This window comes from Helianthus annuus, chromosome 13 (assembly GCF_002127325.2).
Source record: "Helianthus annuus cultivar XRQ/B chromosome 13, HanXRQr2.0-SUNRISE, whole genome shotgun sequence".
Lineage (NCBI taxonomy): Eukaryota > Viridiplantae > Streptophyta > Magnoliopsida > Asterales > Asteraceae > Helianthus > Helianthus annuus.
In genome coordinates this window covers 173,411,424-173,434,142 of record NC_035445.2, presented here as the reverse complement: position 1 = coordinate 173,434,142, position 22,719 = coordinate 173,411,424, and the positions used below count along the sequence as shown (strand labels likewise).

General features: G+C 37.0%; 2 protein-coding genes across 5 annotated transcripts; both read left to right on the top strand.

The window, feature by feature from the left end:
• Positions 1 to 7,671: 7,671 nt before the first annotated feature.
• On the top strand, positions 7,672 to 8,349 carry LOC110889000. Its single transcript, XM_022136492.1, has one exon. It carries the CDS (start codon positions 7,672 to 7,674, stop codon positions 8,347 to 8,349), a length of 678 nt encoding a protein of 225 aa, XP_021992184.1.
• Positions 8,350 to 10,652: 2,303 nt separating this feature from the next.
• LOC110891467 (vacuolar protein sorting-associated protein 8 homolog) lies at positions 10,653 to 22,368 on the top strand. 4 transcript variants are annotated; one of them, XR_004876672.1, is made up of 21 exons: positions 10,696 to 10,783; positions 11,265 to 12,854; positions 15,168 to 15,479; positions 15,555 to 15,725; positions 15,837 to 15,960; positions 16,032 to 16,189; positions 16,288 to 16,882; positions 16,989 to 17,053; positions 17,145 to 17,246; positions 17,345 to 17,487; positions 18,048 to 18,103; positions 18,217 to 18,764; positions 18,855 to 19,036; positions 19,116 to 19,401; positions 19,484 to 19,753; positions 20,261 to 20,370; positions 20,882 to 20,985; positions 21,101 to 21,173; positions 21,329 to 21,706; positions 21,804 to 22,050; positions 22,113 to 22,368. XR_004876672.1 is itself a non-coding variant. In XM_022139155.2 (20 exons), the coding sequence occupies exons 2-20, from the start codon at positions 11,589 to 11,591 to the stop codon at positions 22,136 to 22,138; spliced, it is 5,331 nt and encodes a 1,776-aa protein (XP_021994847.1). In that variant the 5' UTR covers positions 10,653 to 10,783; positions 11,277 to 11,588; the 3' UTR covers positions 22,139 to 22,368. The 4 variants fall into 4 exon arrangements, 2 of the variants coding, with proteins under 2 accessions (XP_021994847.1, XP_021994846.1); XM_022139155.2 differs by having other exon boundaries at positions 10,653 to 10,783; positions 11,277 to 12,854; positions 20,882 to 21,173; XM_022139154.2 differs by having other exon boundaries at positions 10,700 to 10,783; positions 20,882 to 21,173.
• Positions 22,369 to 22,719: the final 351 nt, after the last annotated feature.

Genomic DNA, 22,719 nt, shown 5'->3' with positions numbered 1-22,719 from the left:
AAACAGAGTGTGCAAAAGATGGGGTTAGAGTTGAATGCTAGTTCACCGGAAATTGAATCTCTGGTTGAAATTATGCCGGGAATAGTATTGGGTGTGAATTTGGAGCATGTTCCCGGAAACCAAGGTGATGACGTCAGCCAATCATCAGAGGTCAGGGAATGTTCTTCGGCGGCTGCTGAGGATGTCACGTCAATTAGGGTTTCAGTTGGGCTTGATCCAAATCCTAGTAAAGTGAGTATTGGGCATGTTAGTGAGGATCATAAGAATGGGCTTAATGCTGATGTAATATTGAGGACTGATGAAGATTTGGGCCTTAATCCAATTGCAAATAGACGAATATTCAATCGGATCAGCAATATAATGAGGTTAGTGTTAATTTTGGATTAACTTCTGCTGGAAATGTTGAGAACTAGTAGGAATACTCGCGCTACGCTGCGGGGTTTTGGTCGATATCTATTTTGGTTCAATATACCAACCGAAAGAAATATGCTCAAAAGAATATCGACACATGTGTTACATCGACCGAAAACCATAAAAATAAATTTAAATTGGACAGCGGGACAAATTGATTTTAAATTAATTGTAAATGAAAACGTAAATGTTATCTTAAATATAGCTTTAATGAAAAGAAACATAAAACTAAAACATTAAACATAAAGAAAGGTAAAAAAATAAAAATAATAAGGTCCAGAAAAAAAATCAAAAAAGAAACAAAAAAGTTAATAGGATAAAGCAGTATCCACATATCTTGCTAATTGTAATTTGCGTTAAAGCGTAGACCAACTGAAAACATACATATAAATAAGCATGAAAACGAATTATATTTTACAATAATTAGGACTATTGTAAGTGTCCTAAATCCTTTGTAAATTTTTTTAGCTTAGTTAATTAGCTAAAAGTCAAACCATCGTAATTAAGGTTTGACTTCGAGATTAGTCAATAATTACTCAGTAAAATTTCGAATTAAAAATACCTATAAGTAGGTATTTATGTGGGTAACAAACCCTTGAAAGGGTATTTCCAGTTTCCCACTCTAACCATGATAATTGTCGAGTCAAAGCTTACTTTAAAAAGTCAACAGAATACTTAAATCCAAATTAACACATAATTAGCAATGTAGGATACATGCAACCTGTTTGATCATTAATATAACTTGGTAACTAATGTAAGAACATGTCCCAACATGTTCAACTCGACAATTTTCTGTTTAGACCCGGTTTGGAACCGAAAGTCGCATAGTTTGACTTTCGCTTTGACTTTCAGTTCTGACCCGTTTTAGTCAAGTTTAGGATTGCCTTAGAGCTTCTTTTGGACCTATTTACATGTTAGTATAACTCCCTGTGATTATACAACTTGGTTCATTAGATATCCTATTCACATGCTTGTTTCCGTTAAATGCTTACATGTTGACCATTATGCCCAAATAACCTTAAAATATGATTTTTTAAAAATATAAAAGGGTAGACACCTTAGCTACTGAATTATAAACTTGTACCTAAAATTTGACATCAGTTTGAGGTGTAGATTAAGAGTTATGCTCATTAGCGTAATTAGAAGCTTTCTTAGTAATTAATTAGCATAATTAGCATGTAGCCTATCTAAACCCAAATTTTTATATCAAACTTTATACCCACTGATATATAATAATATTTTGGGATTTTTAGAGATTTTTATTTATTTTTAGGCTGAGCATAACTTAGAGTTCTAAGCTTAATTCGGTTATTGCCGGTTATGCCCTTTTAGGCTATAAAATGAGTATTATAAATCCTTTTGACCTCAAACATTTTTCTACTGAATTATTATGTTAAATATATTATTTTGAGCCTTCTGGAACTATAAAAATGTCAGCTTTTCTTTCAGAACCCGGAAATGGCTCCAAATCGCCTTTTTAGGCATTTTTACGACATAGTATGTATTAAAACTAGTTTATATATAAGAGTTGATACCTATTGATATATTCAGTAAATTTCTATATTATAACAGTAAACTAAAGTTCCAAACTCAGGTTTCCAGTTTTGACCTTTTAGACTTATGTGAAATTACCAAAACGCCCTTTCGGTGCATAAGATGGTTATAATTAATAAAATTCACATATATATGGTACTATACTGTTATAACATAGTAAATTAAGTATATTTACTGATTTATTCAGATATGTAACTCAGGTTACTAGTTTAACTCTTTTATACCCTTTAAAATGACCAAAATGCCCTTATGAGGCATAATGTGAGTTTAAAATTACTTTGGGCATAATAGGAGATACCTTGCTGATATCCCAACATGTTTAGTGCATATAATCTCAGGAAACTTGTATATGATTTATATGGTTACCCGTTACGCACTTTCGCGTTCGGATCGGCTTATGTAACTAGTTTACGCATATTAGCTGAAACGGGTCAAACCATATCATCTTAGTCTCAAATCCAGAATGTGATTATGTTGCCCATATTAAACAAGCATGCAAGCTTGTCGGGCCAAAAACCACATTCTAATCCGGTCATCGCCTTCCATGCGATTGAACCGTATTCTTTTACTAAAACTAACCGGTCTAAGCTTAGGTTAAATTAAAGACCCGTTAGGATTCTAATAGGTTATTATAAACCTTCGTTCCAGAATAGGAGATCCAGTAAAAGAAACTTGCACTTGCTTGTTGTGGTTTTTACTTGCTCAGGTAAATACTTTTAACTTATTTTCCCTTATACGGGCTTGGGGTACGGTATATAAAATACCGCTTGGTCGGGCAATTGACCTTAACTCATTAGTAGTTGAGTATTATCAATGAGACCCGTTTAAAAATTGGTTTTGTTTATTTTACGCCTTTGGGAGTTTAATGACCATGTCCCGGATATCCTTGGCATCATTCATGAAATGGCCACAACCCTGACACGCGGGTGTAGGCGTACACCCGACAATGTGTCCATATTTATTAAGGTATAATCCGTCGGTTTCCCGCTGCGGATTTATACTATGTGGTGTGTCTATTAATCTTAAACCCGGCACGAACCGGGCGACTAAACGCATAACAAACATGTAATTCTTTTACAAGTTTAAATTTGATTAATTATCCCAAGTTATAAAAAGTTTTGTGCCACGTGCATTCAAATAAATTTAAAAAAAAACTTTTTAAAATGAGTCAGTTAAATTGTATTTACCAGTGTAAACTGACGTATTTTCCCCAAAAAGATTAAGTGCAGGTTCTACACGTAATAGGCTGGTAACTCCTTAGCATCGTTAGAGTCTCGCAAACTTGGATGCCATTTATCTGTTGAACAGTTCTTCTTTTTATTTTGATCCGCCTGTGGATCTATTTCAGCTATATTGTGATACTTGGATATTACAGTTTGTTTGGTTGAAATAAATTTATCTGTTTGCTTCCGCTGTGCATTATAATTTGTGTTGTTTGACTACGATGATATCAACTACGTCACGATACTCCCCCACCGGGCCCACCGGTGACACGTGGAAATTCGGGGTGTGACAGTTGCCCAATGGTTTTCTTTTGTTTCCCAAAAAACCCTAACCCAAACCCATAAACCCTAAACCCTTAGGAAGCTTCAAGGATTATGAACTGTATTCGGCTCATATCGTATAAATACTTTGTATTTGTTGATTGATAAGTGTTACCCTAAACTACATACTCAATAACCCTAAACTTTTACTGTCACTATGGACAACACACAGACGATGATGTTACAACTAATAAAACAATTAATTAGTGTTCTTGCTTAGGGTTTAGGGTTAGCGCCATTATCATGTTTTGTTCGTGGAAAATCTTAAAGTAATCGACGATTAAACCCTAGATACGTGCAGTATGTAAGATTAAACCCTAAACTTACATTATGTAAGATTAAACTTATGTAAGTTTAGGGTTTAGGGTTTAATCTTACATTATGTAAGATTAAACATAATGCACTAAGCGTTACAATATGTAAGTTTATTTAATTAAGCCTTAACGATTTTGAACAATGCACTAAGATTTTTCTCTCTCTTCATCTCCCGTGGATAAGGCTTAGTGGTAATTTTAAACTTACATAATGTTACGCTTAGTGCATTATGTTTAATCTTACATAATGGAAGTTTAGGGTTTAGCCTTCGTTATTTTTGTGATTACGTAATGAAACACTTCGCTTTGTGATTAACCCTAAACAACGTAATTAACTACATACTTAATAAAAAAAACAAGGTATTTTTGTTCTAGGTGCCACACCCCGATATTTCCATGTATTACCGGTGGGGAATATCGTGACGTAGTGGATATCATCATAGTCAATATTCGCAATTTAATGCACAGCGGAAGTCTTGGATGAAAATAATATTACAAACTGAAATTCAAAGTATAAATAAATATTATACAAATGGTTGTAAGTGGATCCACAGGCAGATCTTAAAACAGAAATATAAATATTGTTCAACATACTTTAGATGTTCAAAACTTGCAAGATTCTTTATTAACGCCCCGAGCTCCCAGCCAATTACGTACGGTACCTGTCACTTAGTCTTTTTGAAAAAATACGTCAGTTTACACTGGTAAATACAATTAACCGACTCTTTTGAAAACATTTATGAAAATTGGTTTAAATGCACAAGGCACAAACATTTTATAACTTGGGACAATTATATTAATAACAATCTTCTATCAGATTTACATGTTTGTCCAACATTTAGGGCCGGTATAAAAGCCAATCAAGATTAATCGACACACCACAAATATAAACTCACAAGAAGTTTCCTCACGAGTATATCTTTTACATACGCAACAGACAGGTGTATGCCTACACCCCGTGCTTAAGTCGTGGTCATTCACGCTTTTTGAATGAGCCAAGGATATCCAGGACACGATCGTTAACCCACAATGTTATTTGTTATCAAGCAACACTGATTAAAACAGGATTATACAGTTTAACCATATTCGATTAAAAGGTTTCTACACCCGACCAATTGGTAATAATTTACCGTATCCCAAGCCTGTATAAGGGAAAATAAGTTAAAAGTATTTACCTGAGCTTAAATGAAAATTTAGTATTCTTAGCCGTAAATCCTACTTAAACAAGTGCAATTACTTCTACCGGGGCTCTCAATCTGGAAAGAAGGTTTTATTAACCTATTAGATTCCTAACGGGTCTTATTTAAGTTGTAACTTAGACCGGTTAGTTTTAAAGAAAGGTTTACGGTACGAAACGCTAGATTAAGCGGTGACCGGATTGGAATGTGATTTAGACCCAAAAAGTATGAAGACTTGTATATAATGGGTAAACTAAATACATTCTGGATTTTGAAGTAAAAATGATAAGGTTTGACCTGTTTCGGCTAATTTATGCAATCTAGTTACATAAACCGTACCGAACGCGTATAGGCCCAACGGGTAACCGGATCAGTCAAATACAAGTTACAATAGTTATTATGCTTAAAATATGTTGTGATATCAGTAGGATATCAACAATTATGCCCCAAATGAATTTAAGACCAATTTAAGTCCCGAAAGGGTATTTTGGTCATTTTAAAGTTTATAAAAGAGGTTTAAACATAAACTGAGGTTCTGGTCTAAAACATTATGCAAAAATATTTATTTTATTCTGTTATATCAGTAAGATATCATACATATGTGTGTTTAATCATTTATGGCCAAACTATGCACCGTATGGGCATTTTGATTATTTCACATATGCTTTTGAGGTCAAATTTGGAAGTATGAGTTCAAGACTTATACCTACTTTTTAAGTATTAAAATTTATTTATAAAATCAATAGGTATCATGCCTTAGGTGCTAAATATGGTTTTAAACCATACTATGCACCTAATTTGCGTAAAAGTCGATAATTGACGATATTTGAGATGTTTAAGGAAATCTGAGATTTTAACCAGCCTTAACTGTTTAAAATATTTTATTTAATATATAAAATCAGTAGAAAAAGGTTTGGCATGTTAATCATGTGTTAATCTCATTTTATGAATGAAAAGGGTAATATCGTCATTTACCGAATTCATGCAAGAACTCTATGTTATGGCCAGTATAAAATTTGACCAAAAATTCCAAAAATCCATAAGAATTATATTAAAACAGTAGGCAATGGGTTTGGTGCCAAAATTTGGGTTTAAACATGATTTATGCTAAAAATGCAATTTAATTAACAAAAAGTTTCATTTTACGATATATTGCATAACTTTAGTTTGAGACCAGAAACTAATGTAAAATTTTTGTGACATACTTATATATCAGTAATAAAGGTTTTTGTCCTCTCACATTTTCAAAAATCTCGTTTTAATAACATAAGGGCATATCAGTCAATTTTAAGCAAATAACGGAACATGCAATTAATCTCTGATTTCTAAGGGACCATGTAGTATAACTTCAGAGGGTTATACTAACACATAATATGGTCACAAAGGAACCCTAAAGCATAACTAAACTAAGCTAATTTGGGTCAGAACTGAAAGTCAAAGCAAAAGTCTACTTTTGCGACTTTCAGTTGCGAACCGAGCCTAGACTCAGAATTGTCGGGTTGAACATGCCTAAACATGTTCTTATATTATTTACCAAGTTATTTATGTGATAAAACGTATTTTATAACCTTTACATTATCAGTTATGTAACTTTAAATAAAAACTGACTTGTTTGACTTTTCTGGTAAGTACTTTGACCCGACAATTGACCAAGTAAATGTGATAATTAGGAGATGCCCTTTTGAGGGTTTAACATCTACATCATTACCAACACATAGCTATTTTCAATTCGAATAATGGTTGGACCGTTTATGATTAATCACAAAGTCAAAGCAGAATTACACTAACTTTGACTTTCGGTCCTTAAACTAATAAAAGCTTAACTACAGAAGCTAAGAACGCTTAAAAGGGTCCATAGCATGAAGATTAAACTTGAGAGAGCTTCCTTATTGACAAGGATGCTCTAGAATCAATGCTAGAGAGAGATGTTTGAGATTTTTGAATGTGCAAGTCTGAATTGTGAATTGAAGCACCTATTTATAGCAAGAGGGGGTTGATTGAGATGAATCCAAGTGTCCCCAGGTGTTATTTGATGCATACAAGTGTCCTAGTGGTTTCCCAAAACCGTATGCATGCTGCTAGTTTCATTCACAGTTGCAAAAGATCTCATAAGATTGCAGGTTTGCATGCTGGCAGCTGCCAATTTTGGCTGCTGTCGCACCACGTGCCAGACCAGGCAGATCCTGGCGCGCCACGCGAGGAGACAAGTTTCAAAGTTGTTTTGTTTTGTTGCAAGATCAGTCCCTATACTTTCTGAACTCGAATAACTGACATTTTCAGCATGAGGGGTCCACATAATCAGGTCTGAGATGTTCTTGGGAGTGGAAACATGCATTCATATGTTTTGGATATATTGAAAAAGTCTCTCGATTGAAGAATTGTCACGTTTACACTTTTGACCCTTTTTATTGGAAATTGCAAATTACATCACAAGATTGAACCGGAACTTTAATAAATCATTATCTGATATACATGAGGGTATAATAATATATTACAAAGCCTCGGTATTGTTAAAAGGTCACTCAGAGGTAAGAATTAACATGTTGACACTTTTAACCCCTGTGTTTTGTAAACTTTTGATTTTAAGCACAAACGGCTTCTTGTGTCCGACAATTTATTCAATAAGGAATACGAACATCATATGAGGCCAATCAGAGGCACAAGTTTGGCATGTTGACACTTTTGGGGATGTTTAATAAGGAATACGAACATCAGAAAGACGGTGATGTAATCGACAGGGGGATGTTTCAGAAACATGGAACATCTAACAGAAATCAGAATTTCGATCCCAACACAACATACGAAAGAGCATTGGCGTGCAACACTAAAGATGAAGCATTGCAGGTTATTAGAGATGAACAACCCAGAGACTTTCTGTTACAGCATCACAACATCAACTACAACCTGGATAGAGTCTATGAAATCCCTACAGCTCCATGGGTAAGTCCATTCCCGTTATCAAGCTTCACTAATGTACCAGAAGACCTGCAAGAATGGGCAGATTCATACTTTGGTCTACAAGCCGCTGCGCGGCCGATGAGACCAAAGTCAACAATCATAAAAGGTAATTCCAGGACAAGCAAAACAATGTGGGCAAGATCTTTGGGAAGACATAACTACATATGTGGTCATATGGACCACAACAAAAAAGTCTTCTCAAACAACGCTGACTACAACATCATCGATGACATACCACCACAATACTTCATGCACTGGAAAGAGTTTATTGGAGCTCAACGAAATTGGCAGTCTTACTGCAAATACGGCAAGCCAAGTCTTTTCAAAGGAGGCATACCAACAATCATGCTATGCAACCCAGGAGTGGGTTTTCATATTGGGATCACTTGAACAAACCAGACATGTTGGGTTTGAAGGAATGGACTCTCAAGAACGTTGTGTTCATCTTCCTCAACGAACCGTTATACAACACCAACAATGACTCTGTGACGCCATTAGCTTAATTAAATATTGTTGTAGTTAATTATCTGTATTAATTCCATGATTTTGTACCAAAAAGAAGCTATGACTTTAATGTTGTAATGTTATTTTTATCAATAAATTACGTGTGTTTGATTTTTAACTTCATTATATCAACAATTTGTAACAGATTAACATAGAAATGCCAAACATAAACAATATATTACAAAACACAATACAAGATTAACCAAAGCATAGACTTTATTAATCATAAAGAGTACATTTCGTTACAAATTCCTAGTCTAATGCACCAGAACCATCTACAACCGCCTGAATCACTTCAGGCATTGGCTCAGCTTCGTTAATCACTTCTTCGCCAACAGGTTGTCCAATAGCATTAAGTGACTCGAACAAAGCATCGGCATCGGCCTGAGAGCCTCAACCCACTCCATAAAAATTGGAGTTCCACCATTAAAGTACAAGATGCTAAAATTACGAAGCAAAACGGCAGGGGAAAGCAACGGCTGCTCGCTAAGTGGCATCGGCTCTCCTAGATTGTGGTCCATAATGTTGTATGCAATTAGAAAGATGCATATCTATATATAGACTTCCAAATATAGAAAAATAAACCACATGGCCAACAAAACAACTAACAAAATTTAATCGTGGACTCATGCATCTAGATTGACTTGACTAGCACATGGCTAGTAAACTAGTAATGATTTTCATTAATTAATTAATGATAATAGAAAACTAACTAAAAACAATTATTAACTTTTAAAAATTATAGTTTCACTAATTAACAAAATACCGGCTAAACCGGTAAACATTTTCGTCTGTCGGTAACAGATAACACCGTTGCACTAAGGCTTAGTGTAAAATCGTTAAGGCTTGGAGGAGCGTCTGCAAGGAATTCAAATTAGTGTTCTTTGAAGTTACATCAACAAAACAACGATTGTGTTGACTGGTCAACGGATCCAAAGTAACAGTGTAAGCGTTAGTAGATTCTCGCTAAGCCTTAGTGCTTTTGTACTAAGCCTTAAGGCTTTTTCACTAAGCCTTAGTGTGTCGGCCTAAGCCTTAGTGCTTTTTCCCTAAGCCTTAAGCGACAATGATGGGCGAGATAATTTGAAATTTGAATTCTCGATTTGTGTGCACTAAGCCTTAATGCTTGTGCACTAAGCCTTAATGCTTGTGCACTAAGCCTTAAGGCTTTTCACTAAGCCTTAGTGTGTCGGCTTAAGCCTTAGACAGCTGTCACATCACTGTTCCATTAAGCCTTAACGCTTTTTCACTAAGCCTTAGTGCTTTTGCACTAACGCTTTTTCACTAAGCCTTAGTGCTTTTGCACTAAGCTTTAAGCATAACGGCTAGTTTTTTTGAACGTGTGGCTGAGATTGTGCCACGTCATCAGTTACTGTTCCATTAAGCGTTAATGTTCCAGTAAGCCTTAGTGCTTTTGCACTAAGCTTTAGTGTGTCGGCACAAGCCTTAGTGCTTCCTTCGTGTGTCGGCCCAAGCTTTAAGCGACAGTACTTTGGCGTGTTCTCCACGCTGGACTACTGTTCCACTAAGCGATAGTGCTTTTTCACTAAGCCTTAACGATTTTGCACTAAGCGTTACGGGCTTTGCACTAAGACTTAAGAGGAAGCTTCTTCGAGCAGTGAATTTACATTGTTAGTCCTTTAAGTTTGAAGAATTGTCATTTTTAGTCCTTGTACTTTTGTTCCGTTAAGACTTAACGGATTCCGTCAACTGTTTCGACGAGATTTGAATTCTCCGGCGAGACTTTTAGTGGGTGTGATAGTAGGAGTGAAGTCATGAATCTGAAACCTGCACCGCAACTTGATTCTGAATTTGGCAATGAACCAGCACGAGTAGACGAGCAAACCACAGTAGGTAGTGGAGCAGCAGGAATCGATGAGCAAACTGTAGCAGACGTGTTGTATTAAGCCTTCTGCTTGTCAGTCATATCATATGATTTGATTAGTGAGATCAGCTCATTCGGTTTCATTCTGTAACAGTTGGTTGTCAATACTATCTAATTAACATTTCTAAACCAACTACACTTTTCCTGATCTAAATGCCTTTTAGAGCATCTAGAAGCTTTTTGTTGCTCACATGAGTTGACACCACAATCTCTACAATCTCCATTTCAGAGAGCAGTTCAACAAACCAGACTCTTAAAAACGTATGAAAACCAAACTGTTTTTATCAAATTGTACCGTTAGACTCGTCTCGGAAATTCGAGTCCAATGATATCTTTTGGGCACTCAAGGGCTCGGGGAGCAAACATATCGACCCACACGCACAGACCTCTCCAAGTCACGGCCACCCCCTCCGCCGGCCGCCCCCCTTCCAACAGGTAAACCTATTTTTTTTTTCTTTTTGAGTTTTATAACTTCAGTTTTGTAACTAACTAGATTTTTACCCATGCCGCGCGTTGCGGCGGCAACGTCACGGTTGTGACGTCGTTACATGCGATACGATGATGACATTAACGTGTGGTGCCCACGCGTGACGTGACAGGTATTTTACTTTGTTACAAACATTATGATAGTGACATTAATGTTGTTAGGCATAAATTAAAAAAAAAAAAAGTAAAACGTCTCGCAAGTAATTTAAACAAAAGAATTGACGTGTTGGAAAAGATGAGGTGTGAAATTATTAAGTAGAAATAAATCAGGGGTCAAAGTTGTTAAATAACAAAAGTTAGGGATTAATGTGTTACTTACCAAAAGATTGGAGTTAGATGTGTAAAGTGTGTAAATTTGAGGGTCTAAAAAGACAATTTCAAACCATGGTCCACCGACCATGGTTTTTAAGATATATATAATTGTTTAAAGGTTTGTGCATAGCTTCAAATCAGCATTGTTAGTCGTGATCCTAAAGGTGTGATTTACTCATCCTTCATCGATTCTAAGTGAAGCCCTAATCGATTATTGAATTCCTAATCAGAAGCTGTTGGAGTGTTTGTAAATCAGAAGCCCTAATTGACCGATTTGTGATGACACAATTTTTCTAGGGTTTTGGTTCTACTTCAGTAGTAATTTAATTGTTCAGATTATTGTTATATTCCGTCTGAAATCGACTCCATAGATCCTAATATTGAAATCAAAAAGTTGGGTGCCATCTGGTCAGTCAGTCAGTAGTATGACCAGAGACATCCTATGGAGCTCGATCTAGACGCCTTTCTGCAATCTCACGACACCTCCACGAGTGATGATGAAGATGATCACCACCACCGCAGCACTGTCGATGAACTTCTCCTCATCGACTCTGATGATGATGATGGCTCTTCTTCCTCAGACAACACTGATGCCAATTCTTCTGATTACATGCAATTAACAACTTCTCAGTTGGGAACTGATGGAGATAGACCGTCAAAGTTTCGCTCCACTAGTCAAAGTGAAACTTTCAGCCAGTTACCTCGGTTATTCAGGTCAAATGCTAAACCTGGGGCAGCCTTGGCAGCCGCTGCTGCAGCTTCACGCTTGATTCCAACTCCACATGCTGCTGCTATTAAACTCACCAGGGAGAAATCTGGTACAGAAACCTTGGATCCTAAACCCGAAATTGGTCATTTAGATGTAAAATTAGTTGATGATGATCTTAAACCGGTAGAATTGACTGGAAATTCTCAACTTTGCGGGGAACTGATAACTGAACATAAAAATAACAGTGCGTGGAGTCTCAAAGGTGAAGTTTTTTCTAATGAGGAGTTGGCAACAGATGTAGCTGATGCCTCCGAGGTGGATGGATTTGATCTTGATTTCAGAGATGATACACTTAGTTCTGCTGCGAAACCAGAGATAGGCTCAGATAAGGATGGTGCAAGGTCAGTTTTAGATGACACTAGTAACGACTACATTGAGGGTAACTCAGCACCTACTATTACTGTAGACTATATTGAGGGACAGGACATGGATGCTAAAGAGGACTCTGTAAGTGTATCATCAGGAAAAATTGATGCTGAAAATTTGCAACTCTATGAAAAAGGTGTTGAGCACGGCTTCCAAGCAGAAGTTGATGACAGGCCAGCACAAACTGTCGATATGGGTGGTATTGTTATTCATCAAGGAAGTGATAAGAGTGACGGAGGGACACAAGAAACCTTATCGAAGCCCCTTGAATTTGCTGAGGAGCTTGAAAAGAAGCATGCATTTACGGGTCTGCACTGGGAAGAGGGTGCCGCTGCTCAACCAATGAAGCTTGAAGGTGTTCACACGGGATCAACTGCGTTGGCTTATTTCAGTACTAGTACTGATAACACCATTACCAGGACAATATCCTCTCCATCATTTAGGCGAGACCACGGAACTCCACAAGCCCTAGCAGTTCATCTTAACTACATTGCAGTGGGAATGTCAAGAGGGTTAATCGTTGTTGTTCCCAGCAAATACTCTCCACATTATGCTGATAACATGGATGCTAAGGTTCTATTCACATGACTCCTTTTTCATATTATCAGTACTAATAAATGCTATTGTAGGTTTTCTATCTTCTTACTAGTTTTAAGTAAAAAATTATAGAGTAAATTACAAGTTTTGTACTTTATCTTTATACCAAATTTCAAACGGTGTCCTTTGCCTTTAAAATTGATGGGTTTTGTACTTAATGTTTCAAAATCTTACATGTTACGTCCTTTGGTCCTAACTCTGTTAATTTGAACCGTTAAATGAAGGGTAAATTGGTCTTTTTTACTCAATGATTTAAAAAAACATTTTAATAATAATTATTCATCACCATAACAACTACACCCTATTATCGTCATCATCCCCCCACAAGGCCACAACCCTATTTCTCTCTCAAATGGTCGGGGCTAAACCGATGAGCAGATCTCAGAATTCAATGAAGCCTTTAGCCTCTTCGATAAGGACGACGATGGGCGATGGGAACTTCCACGCCCCTTATTCTATCTCTCATTCGATTTGTTTGGCTATTGAGTTCCGTTTGAATGTTTTGTTGTCTGATTTGTGTTTTAGATGATGTGCGTTCATGTAATTATGTTAGAAATGCTTATTACCATAGTTATCAATTGCGACCATTGCGGGCGCAATAGCGAATAGCGATGCGAATAGGTAGATGAGCGCTAAGTTGTTGTAGCGCCTGAAAAGCGGGAAAATAGCGTCATTGTAGCAGGATTCCGACCACGAATTCCGGCTCCGGTGCTGTAATTTCTGCCGGAAACCTACCGGAAGTCAGGAAGAAGAAGAAGAGAAGAAGAATGAGCGGCTGCAGTCTCAAGTCAGGAAGAAGAAGAGAAGAAGAATAAGAGCGGCGCTTTTTAGGGTTAAATAATCTTTTGGATTTTAACCTTTAACCCCTCTATCTTTTCACTAGTTAACATATAGTCCCTAAAACTTGTAAAAAATTACATAAAAGTGTAAAAATAGCTTGTGTATTTTAACATTTAACCCCCTATATCATCACTAATTTACATTTGATCCTTAAACTTCAAAATCTATACATAAAAAGTATAAAATTAACATTATATATATATAAAACAAATTACAATTAGCTATTTTTTATTTCTTAAATTTTTAACTACCTTATCGCTAAACACAAAATAGCGGGTGCTATTTCGTCGCTATCGCTACGTAGCATATAGGTATCTCGTCGCTATTTGTCGCTATTCGCTATCGATAACTATGCTTATTACACGGTTTGCTAGTATGTGTTTTTCTCTTGTATGAAGTACGTGATTCTAGGTCATCGATTTGGGGGTTTTTTATACATGTTTATCATTTTGGGAGATGGGATATGTTGGGATCTAGAATGGAAAATGGATAAGATTGTTGTCATCCTCAACGGACAGTATTGTAATCCAGCAGCTTATGAACATTGGGTCAGCAGCATATGCGAGAAGAAAGTGACTGGTGGCTTTGGAGATTGATAGACGGGGAAGAATAATTTTTCGGTTAAACAGGTGCAGGTGGACATCGGAGAGAAGCAGGGTTCAAACGGGTTAATGGTGGTGGTGCATAATTATTATTATCTTATGTGTTAACACCTTTTGTTTTAATTATTATCAAAATGGTTTTTTAAATAATTAGGTAAAAAGACCAATTTACCCTTCACTTAACTGTTAAAGTTAACAGAGTTTGGGGCAAAGGACATAACATGTAAGATTTTGAAACATTAAGTACAAAACTCATCAATTTTAAAGACAAAGGACAATGCCTGAAATTTCGTATAAAGATAAAGGACATCATCATCATCATCATCATACTCAGTAAATCCCACCAATAGCAAAGCAAAGGTAGGGTCGGAGGAGGGTAAGATGTAGACAACCTTATCTCTACCCCGTAGGAATAGAGAGGCTGCTTCCAGTGAGACCCCTGGCTCGATAGTAGTTTTGCATCAAGCCTTGGACATAAGGCACATAACACTCAGCAATCGGGACAAAGACCGATTAGTGCATGTACCCTTTTGTCTTTCAGCTATCAACGCCAGCACATGATGCATGATGATAAGCAGCCTCTTTATTCCTACCGGGTAGAGGTAAGGCTGTCTACATCTTACCCTCCTCAGACCTTACCTTTGCTTTGCTATTGGTGGGATTTACTGAGTATGATGATGATGATGATGATAAAGATAAAGGACAAAACTTGTAATTTACTCAAAATTATATCTCTCCTTCTGACCCAAAATTGCAGCTTCTGAAAGGACCATGCCTTGGTAAAGGATCTCAATCATCTTTTTGTTGCATTTTGCCTGCTGAAGTGACTTAACTGCTTCTATTTCAGATGTTAATGCTTGGATTACAAGGTGATAGGTCTTATGCCCCAGTCACATCCATGTCCTTTAATCATCAAGGAGACCTCCTTTTTGCTGGATATGCTGATGGGCATTATACTGTTTGGGATGTTCAAAGGGTCACTGCTGCAAAAGTTGTTGCTGAACACAAAGCTCCAGTAGTTCACATGCTATATCTGGGGATGGATTCTCAAGTGGCTCGTCAGTTCAACATGGTTAGCGGTGATAGTAAAGGTGTTGTTAAGTCGATTCGCTTTTCTCCATCTTCATGGCTCAGTAGGTTCTCTACATCTAAAACCTCGGTAAAGCTCTACCTCCTTTTGAGCTAATGAAAATTTGTTTGTACATGTTGCCTAACCTTAACCTTATCAAAGTAGACTCTTCTTGATGAGTCAACAAGCACAGTTGTATGCGCGTCGCCCTTAGTACCGGAGGAAAAATTTGGAGGTTCTTCCGCAAGCACTAGCATTGAAAGTATGATGGGAGGAGATTTACTTTCCGCTGAAGAAGGGGTGGTCATATTTGTCACTCATCAGTCTGCTCTAGTGGTATGGAATTGGTTAAAGACTAGATCACATGCATACCATTTCTGATTAGTTTTTTTTTTTTTTTACAATGAAAATAATGTGTTCTCGTGCAATACTTCACCTCATTTATAGGCCAAAGTAATAACTACCCCACCAGAAGTCTACGGTCAGCTTCCCAAGCCTGATGGGGTTCGAGAGGGTTCGATGCCTTACGCTGCTTGGAAATACATAGTTCCCTCACATGGTTCTGCTGCTGGTATGTTACAGATGGAGTTGATGACTCACATGCCGAAACTTTTTTTGGTAATATGATAATTTTTCTTTCAGAGAATGTCCAGGTAATGGAGCCCGCAACTGTGCCACTGCTCGCAATTGCTTGGGATAACCAAGTACAGGTTGCAAAATTGGTGAAGTCAGAACTGAAATTATATGCAAAATGGACCCTTGACAGTTCAGCAATAGGAATTGCTTGGCTGGATGATCAGGTGTTTTTCCATTCATTGAATAGTTATAATGTGGGTTTTGATACCCGATTAGAGGAAATCATAATAAGTAACAGGGATGTTATGTTATGCTTGTTCAGATGTTGGTGGTGCTAACATCAGCTGGACAGCTCTGTCTGTACGCAAATGACGGGACTTTAATTCACGACACAAGTTTTGCTGTGGATGGAGGCAGAGGAGATGATGTCATTGGACATCACACCCATTTCTCCAATGTCCTTGGTAAAGCTCATCACAACTGTATAGCTGTTAGGGGTGCTTCTTTGTATCTACTTGGACCTACACATCTTGTTGTTTCCCGCCTTCTTCCATGGAAGGAACGCATTGAAGTTTTGCGCAGAGGCGGTGACTGGATGGGTGCTTTCAACATGGCAATGGTGCTTTATGATGGTCAAGCCCATGGTGTGTTTGATCTTCCTAGAGCATTGGATGATGTTCGAAAAGTAATAATGGGCTACCTAGTGGAGTTGCTATTAGCATACGTGGATGAGGTCTTTTCTTATATATCAGTGGCATCAGGCAACCAACTGGAGCACTTGAATGATAGTTACTCTGTGACTTCAGAGCAGTACACAAGTGTTGGTGGTGTTGCAGTTGAGTTCTGCGTTCACATCAAGAGAACCGACATCCTGTTTGATGAAATTTTATCCCGTTTTGAGTCTGTTAAACAAAAAGGTACACCGTATTCCTCTTTGCACATGTTTTTTATAATCAATTTTTTTTGGCTCTGCCTAAATTGAATTATGCAGGTTTTATATTTCTATTAATCTTGTGTTTTCAGAGACATTTTTGGAGCTTTTGGAGCCATATATTTTGAAGGACATGCTTGGATCACTTCCACCTGAGGTATTTCTTGTTTATATCTCTTGCATGCTTGTAATTTCAGGCAATAGTGTATGTTGTAACTATAACAACAATTTTTTTTTTTTTGTCGAAGATTATGCAAGCACTGGTGGAGCACTATAGCGCAAAAGGTTGGCTGCAGCGGGTTGAACAATGTGTTCTTCACATGGACATTTCTTCCCTGGACTTTAATCAGGTACATTTCATAAGAAACATTGCAAAGCTGAACTTCTTACACAGCTAACAGGTATCTAGCCACAGTTGTATTTTTTTCTCACGACTTGTATATGTTAGGTCGTCAGGTTATGTCGAGAACACAATTTGTACAGGGCCCTTATATATTTGTTCAATAAGGGTCTGGATGATTTCAGAACACCTTTAGAGGAGCTGCTTCTAGTATTCAAAAACAGCGATAGTGAGAATGCTCCATCACTCGGGTATGTCACATTGATGGAATATCATACTTTTGTCTGATTATTAATTTTGTAAGTTAGCTACTTGTTTCATCCTCTTAAATGGCTATTATGTTCACATTCAACTTCTTTTTACATACATACTCAAGATACAAAATCCTTTTCTATTTCTGCTGTATCATCGGATTGAGTATAGTTGGTCATCCATTGTAGACATAGTGTATCCTATTATTTGTGTTCGAGTAAATTACGTTTTTGGCCCCTGTGGTTATATCACTTTTACTATATTAGCCCAAAATAAGAATTTTTAACATATCTGCCCCCATGGTCTCTATAACTAACCATTTTGGCCCCTAACTCTAGAGATCATGGGGGCCAAAATGGTTAGTTATAGAGACCATGGGGGCAGATATGTTAAAAATTCTTATTTTGGGCTAATATAGTAAAAGTGATATAACCACAGGGGCTAAAAACGTAAATTAGTCTTTGTATTTTCTTTCGTGTTAGGATATATTATCCCCGTGTCTATTTTAAAAACTTTCTATAGCTATCACTAAATCCAAGTTTCTGGGTTTTGTAAACAGGTACAGGATGCTAGTTTACTTGAAGTACTGCTTTTCAGGCTTTGCTTTTCCTCCAGGCATGTTATCCTGTCTGCTGATATATTATTATATTGTATATAATCCTTCAGATATGTGGGAACTTTTTCTCGTTTGGAGCTGGTTATTACTGAATGTATGTATGTATATTCAGGACATGGAACTCTTCCTCCTGCACGTTTACCATCTCTTAGAAGGGAGCTTATACACTTCTTACTGGAGGATTCTGATGCTCCAAGTTTGACTAGCTTATCAGCCATAAAATCATATAAGAATCTCTATCATCTCTTAGAGTTGGACACTGAAGCAACATTAGATGTTTTGAGATGTGCATTTATAAATGAGTCCGTAGTTGAAAAGGATTCTACCTCTCAAAATCAAGATCTGACCCAAAAGACCGTAGACGTTCTTGTTCTCGTATTAGAAACTAACAAATCTATTCAACCTGACACAAATTGGCCTTCAAAGGATGATATAGGTCATATGCTAGAGTTTATTTCTCATTTTGTTTCCTGTGGAGAGGCCAAAGTCTCGAATGAATATCTAGGTCAAATATTTGAGTATTTGATCTTAGATGCTAGCATTCCAGCAAATGCTAAAATAAGAGAAAAGGAGGTCCTTGCGCTTTTGAAAGTTGTTCCTCAAACAGATTGGGATGACAGACACCTGTTAGACATGTGTGAGAAGGCTCACTTTTACCAGGTTCCAACGACTCTCTCGCTCTCTCTCTCTCTCTTATCTCTCTCTGGAATACAAAATGTAACCGACGATTGTGTTGGTGTATTCATCTAGGTTTGTGGCTTCATTTATAACAGCAGACACCAATATATAGCTGCTCTTGATAGCTTCATGAAAGATGTGGATGAACCAATTCACGCTTTCTCCTATATCCATAATTTGCTGAGCGACAAGAGGCTAGATTATTTGGAAGCAGCAGTCATTTCACGAATTCCAGATTTAGTTCAAATAAGCAGGTTAGAACACATGCTGAATTTCCCTATCTTTACTTTAATGATAGAATCGCTTCTTAATTGTTTTTTTTTATGCATGCAGAGAGGGCACATTTTTTCTAGTTGTTGAACATTTTTTCCAAGAATTTCAACATATCTTGTCGGAGCTGAGGACTCACCCGAAAAGTCTCTTTCTCTACCTTAAGACAGTTATTGAAGTTTATTCAAAGGGAACCTTGAGCTTCAGTTCTCTAAGGGAAGGAGAACCTCGTGGTACAAGGGTAAAGAATGAGACTGATGATTTTTTAGAAAGATTATCTGAGTTTCCAAAGTCTTTGCGCGAGAATCCAATTCATGTAACTGATGAAATGACTGAGCTGTATCTTGAGGTAATTGCTCGCACTGTTGTACTTAACTGATGCAACTTTATCCACACTTTTCATCTGAACTATGCTGTTTATTCTTGTGCAGTTACTATGTCAGTATGAACCAAATTCTGTCCTCCATTTTCTTGAGACATGTGAAAGCTACAGGGTAGACCATTGTTTACGCTTGTGCCAAGAATATAAAATCATAGATGGTGCAGCTTTTTTATTAGAAAGGGTTGGAGATGTTGGAAGCGCTCTTTCTTTCACACTTTCTGATCTTGTGGGTAAATTTTGTATGCTTGATGCTGCTGCTGCTCAAAGTGTAGATGATTATGCCGGGGTGGATCATTTCAGTGAGGTCATGAACAAGGAGGTCTATCACTCTCTCCTTACTCATTTATGCAAGAGATTTTCATATTCCCCTCGAGACTTGAACAATATCATATTTACCAACCAAAAAACATAACATCATATATATTTAAAATACTTAGTACTCTTAATATGCATTTCATCTATTTCACTAGAAACAACTCATAAAATTATCATTATACATGGGCCTTCTAATTCCTCCATTATGACTTCTCCATGATAAAAATAGCACTTGAAACATCTCATAGTCGAATATACCACTGTTGAATTTACCACATTACTGTCCTTTACTCTGAAATTGATTGCTACGCTACTTTATGGCTTACGTCCAACTCTAGCCAATCAAGTCAGAAAATTGGCGAAAATGTGTATATTTGATATTACAATCTGTTGTTAGGTTAATATTAATATTATATTATGCAAGTCTTGATGGGGGATATATGAAATTCTCCCTTTTTCACATGGTCAAAGATAAAAGTAAAAACCAGTTTTTAGTCATTATTATTTGTAGGTGAATGACATCTTACATATTGTGCGTACTTGTGTTGGATTGTGTCAAAGGAACAGCTCTCGATTAGATCCCAATGAGTCTGAGGCCCTCTGGTTTCAGCTGCTTGACAAGTAAGCACCACTCCTCCCTCCACACAAAAAATAATAAATAAAAAAAATTGTTTTTCTTCATGTGCTACATATGCTGGTCCTTTGTTTTATGATAAACTCAATTGGTGTGCATTTTTTTTATCCAAGTGTTTAAGCAATTAAGCCAGATCTTATCTTTCGTTATTATAAGTTTGCTTGAGATTTCAAACTTCTGTTGTAATATTGCATAGTCACCTTGGTGGTAGTCATCCTATTGCTTCTCTTTAGACATAATCATTACTTTTTTGTTTTATTTTTTTCTGTCATTATCATTGTTTTGTTGTGCATCCATTGCATAAAGTTGGGAAGAAAATCAGATTTCAGAACTTTAGATTCCCACAGATTTGCCGTTCAAAAAAAAAAAATGATATCATCTTTGTTCATATAAGATCTAAAACCAGGGACCGGTGATGAACATGCATGTGATACAATTAGGATATCTTCCCACATGGTCATGCATCTTTCTAATATTTTTTCATGGGTCTCGATGTAGATTTTGTGAACCCTTGACAGATCCATGCGCCAGTAAGATGGATTCTGAGCAAAACTCATCTGGATCACTCAAAACTACGTGGAAGATAAGAGGGTCAGATAAAGGTGCACTCATGTTGAGAAAGTTATTTTCTATTTTCATTAAAGAGATTGTTGAGGGAATGATAGGTTATGTTCGGTTACCTACTGTCATGATGAAACTTCTTTCTGACAATGGTAGCCAAGAGTTCGGTGATTTTAAGCCTACAATACTGGGAATGCTTGGAACATATGATTTTGAAAGAAGAATATTGGTAAGCTTCTTTTATGGAGTTTGCATTAGGTTTATCCCTGAACTGTTGCTGCATTATTTTATTGCCAAGAATTAATGCCTAGCTGAAGTTTACTTTTATTATTCTTTATATATGTAAGTATATATGTGTGTGATGCACTTGTATTGCTATATCAGGACACTGCGAGATCTTTGATTGAGGATGATACATATTATACCATGACATTACTCAAGAGAGGAGCTTCTCATGGGCATGGCCCTCAGAGCCTTGTTTGTTTTATATGTAATTGTCTTGTTACTAAGGACTCTCCCTCGACCACTGGGATCCGAGTTTATAGTTGTGGGCATGCAAGCCATTTGCATTGCGATCCGGCCTCTCATACAGGCTGCCCCATTTGTATGCCAAAGAAAAAGGGGGTGAGGTCTAGAGGTAACTTGCTTTCTGCTGAGAGTGGGTTGGTAAGTAAGGCGTTACCAAAGCACAAATCACAAGCAACCGGGGCTGTTCACCTACTCCCACAGGAGAAAGATGGACTTGATCGTCAGATATCAAGGGTCAGTTAGTTGTCTGTTCTTTTTTTATATGTAATGTAATGTGGAGTTACCTGCTGTTGTTAAAAGCGTAATACTAAGGTGTTTGTTATATGAACAGTATGAAATATTAAGTAACCTTGATAAAGACAAGAAGAGGATCGTCCAAGTAGATAACATGCCACAGTTGAGACTTGCACCGCCAGCTGTCTATCAAGAAAAGGTGAAGAAGGGAGTTGCTATGTTGAGGGGGGAAAGTAGCGGTGTTGGTGGTGGTCTTGCTAACAAAATGAAGACGGGCAAACAAATTAAAGATCTGAAAACAAAGGGACCAGCTGTTCGATTTCCCTTGAAATCAAACATATTTGGTAAGATTTCTGCTTGAAAAACTCAGATTGATCTCCATGCCTTTTTGACATCTATTTTGCAGGCAAGGAAAAGACCAGCAGAAGATGACATAAACCATGGGCGGTGGGGGGTATGCACAACTAACTTGTACTATAATTATACGATGAAAGCCAACACTCAGGCAAGGGATCTTACATGTATGTATCTCTTAATTTGTAAAAGTGTGTATTGCGGTGGTGTCTAAAATCATATATTTTGGGAGATGGCTGGTGTCTAAAAGTATTTTTGGAGATGAGAGGATTATTTTATCTGCAGAAAAAAAATATATTATGCACCAACTTTTGTATGTTTTTTTTTTTACACAAAGGTGGGTGTGATTTGGGTTAATTGAGTTTCATCATACAAGGGGAGGATCAAAATTAAGGTTAACACCAACCTATTTTCTATCAAGTATAATTGAGTTTTATCCGCAAAAAATATTTTTCCTCTGGATAATTTTCCCCAACTAACTTTGCATCTTTAGCCTTAAACCGTCAACACATACCAGACCATGCAATACCATACAAACAGAGTAATAAGATGTTAACATGATGTTTGTTGGTCACCGGTAATGTACCATGGGTTAGAAGCAGGGGTTGCAAAAGTGGTGGGTTAGGCAGGCTTGGGTCATTGGTTCTATGGGTTAGAAC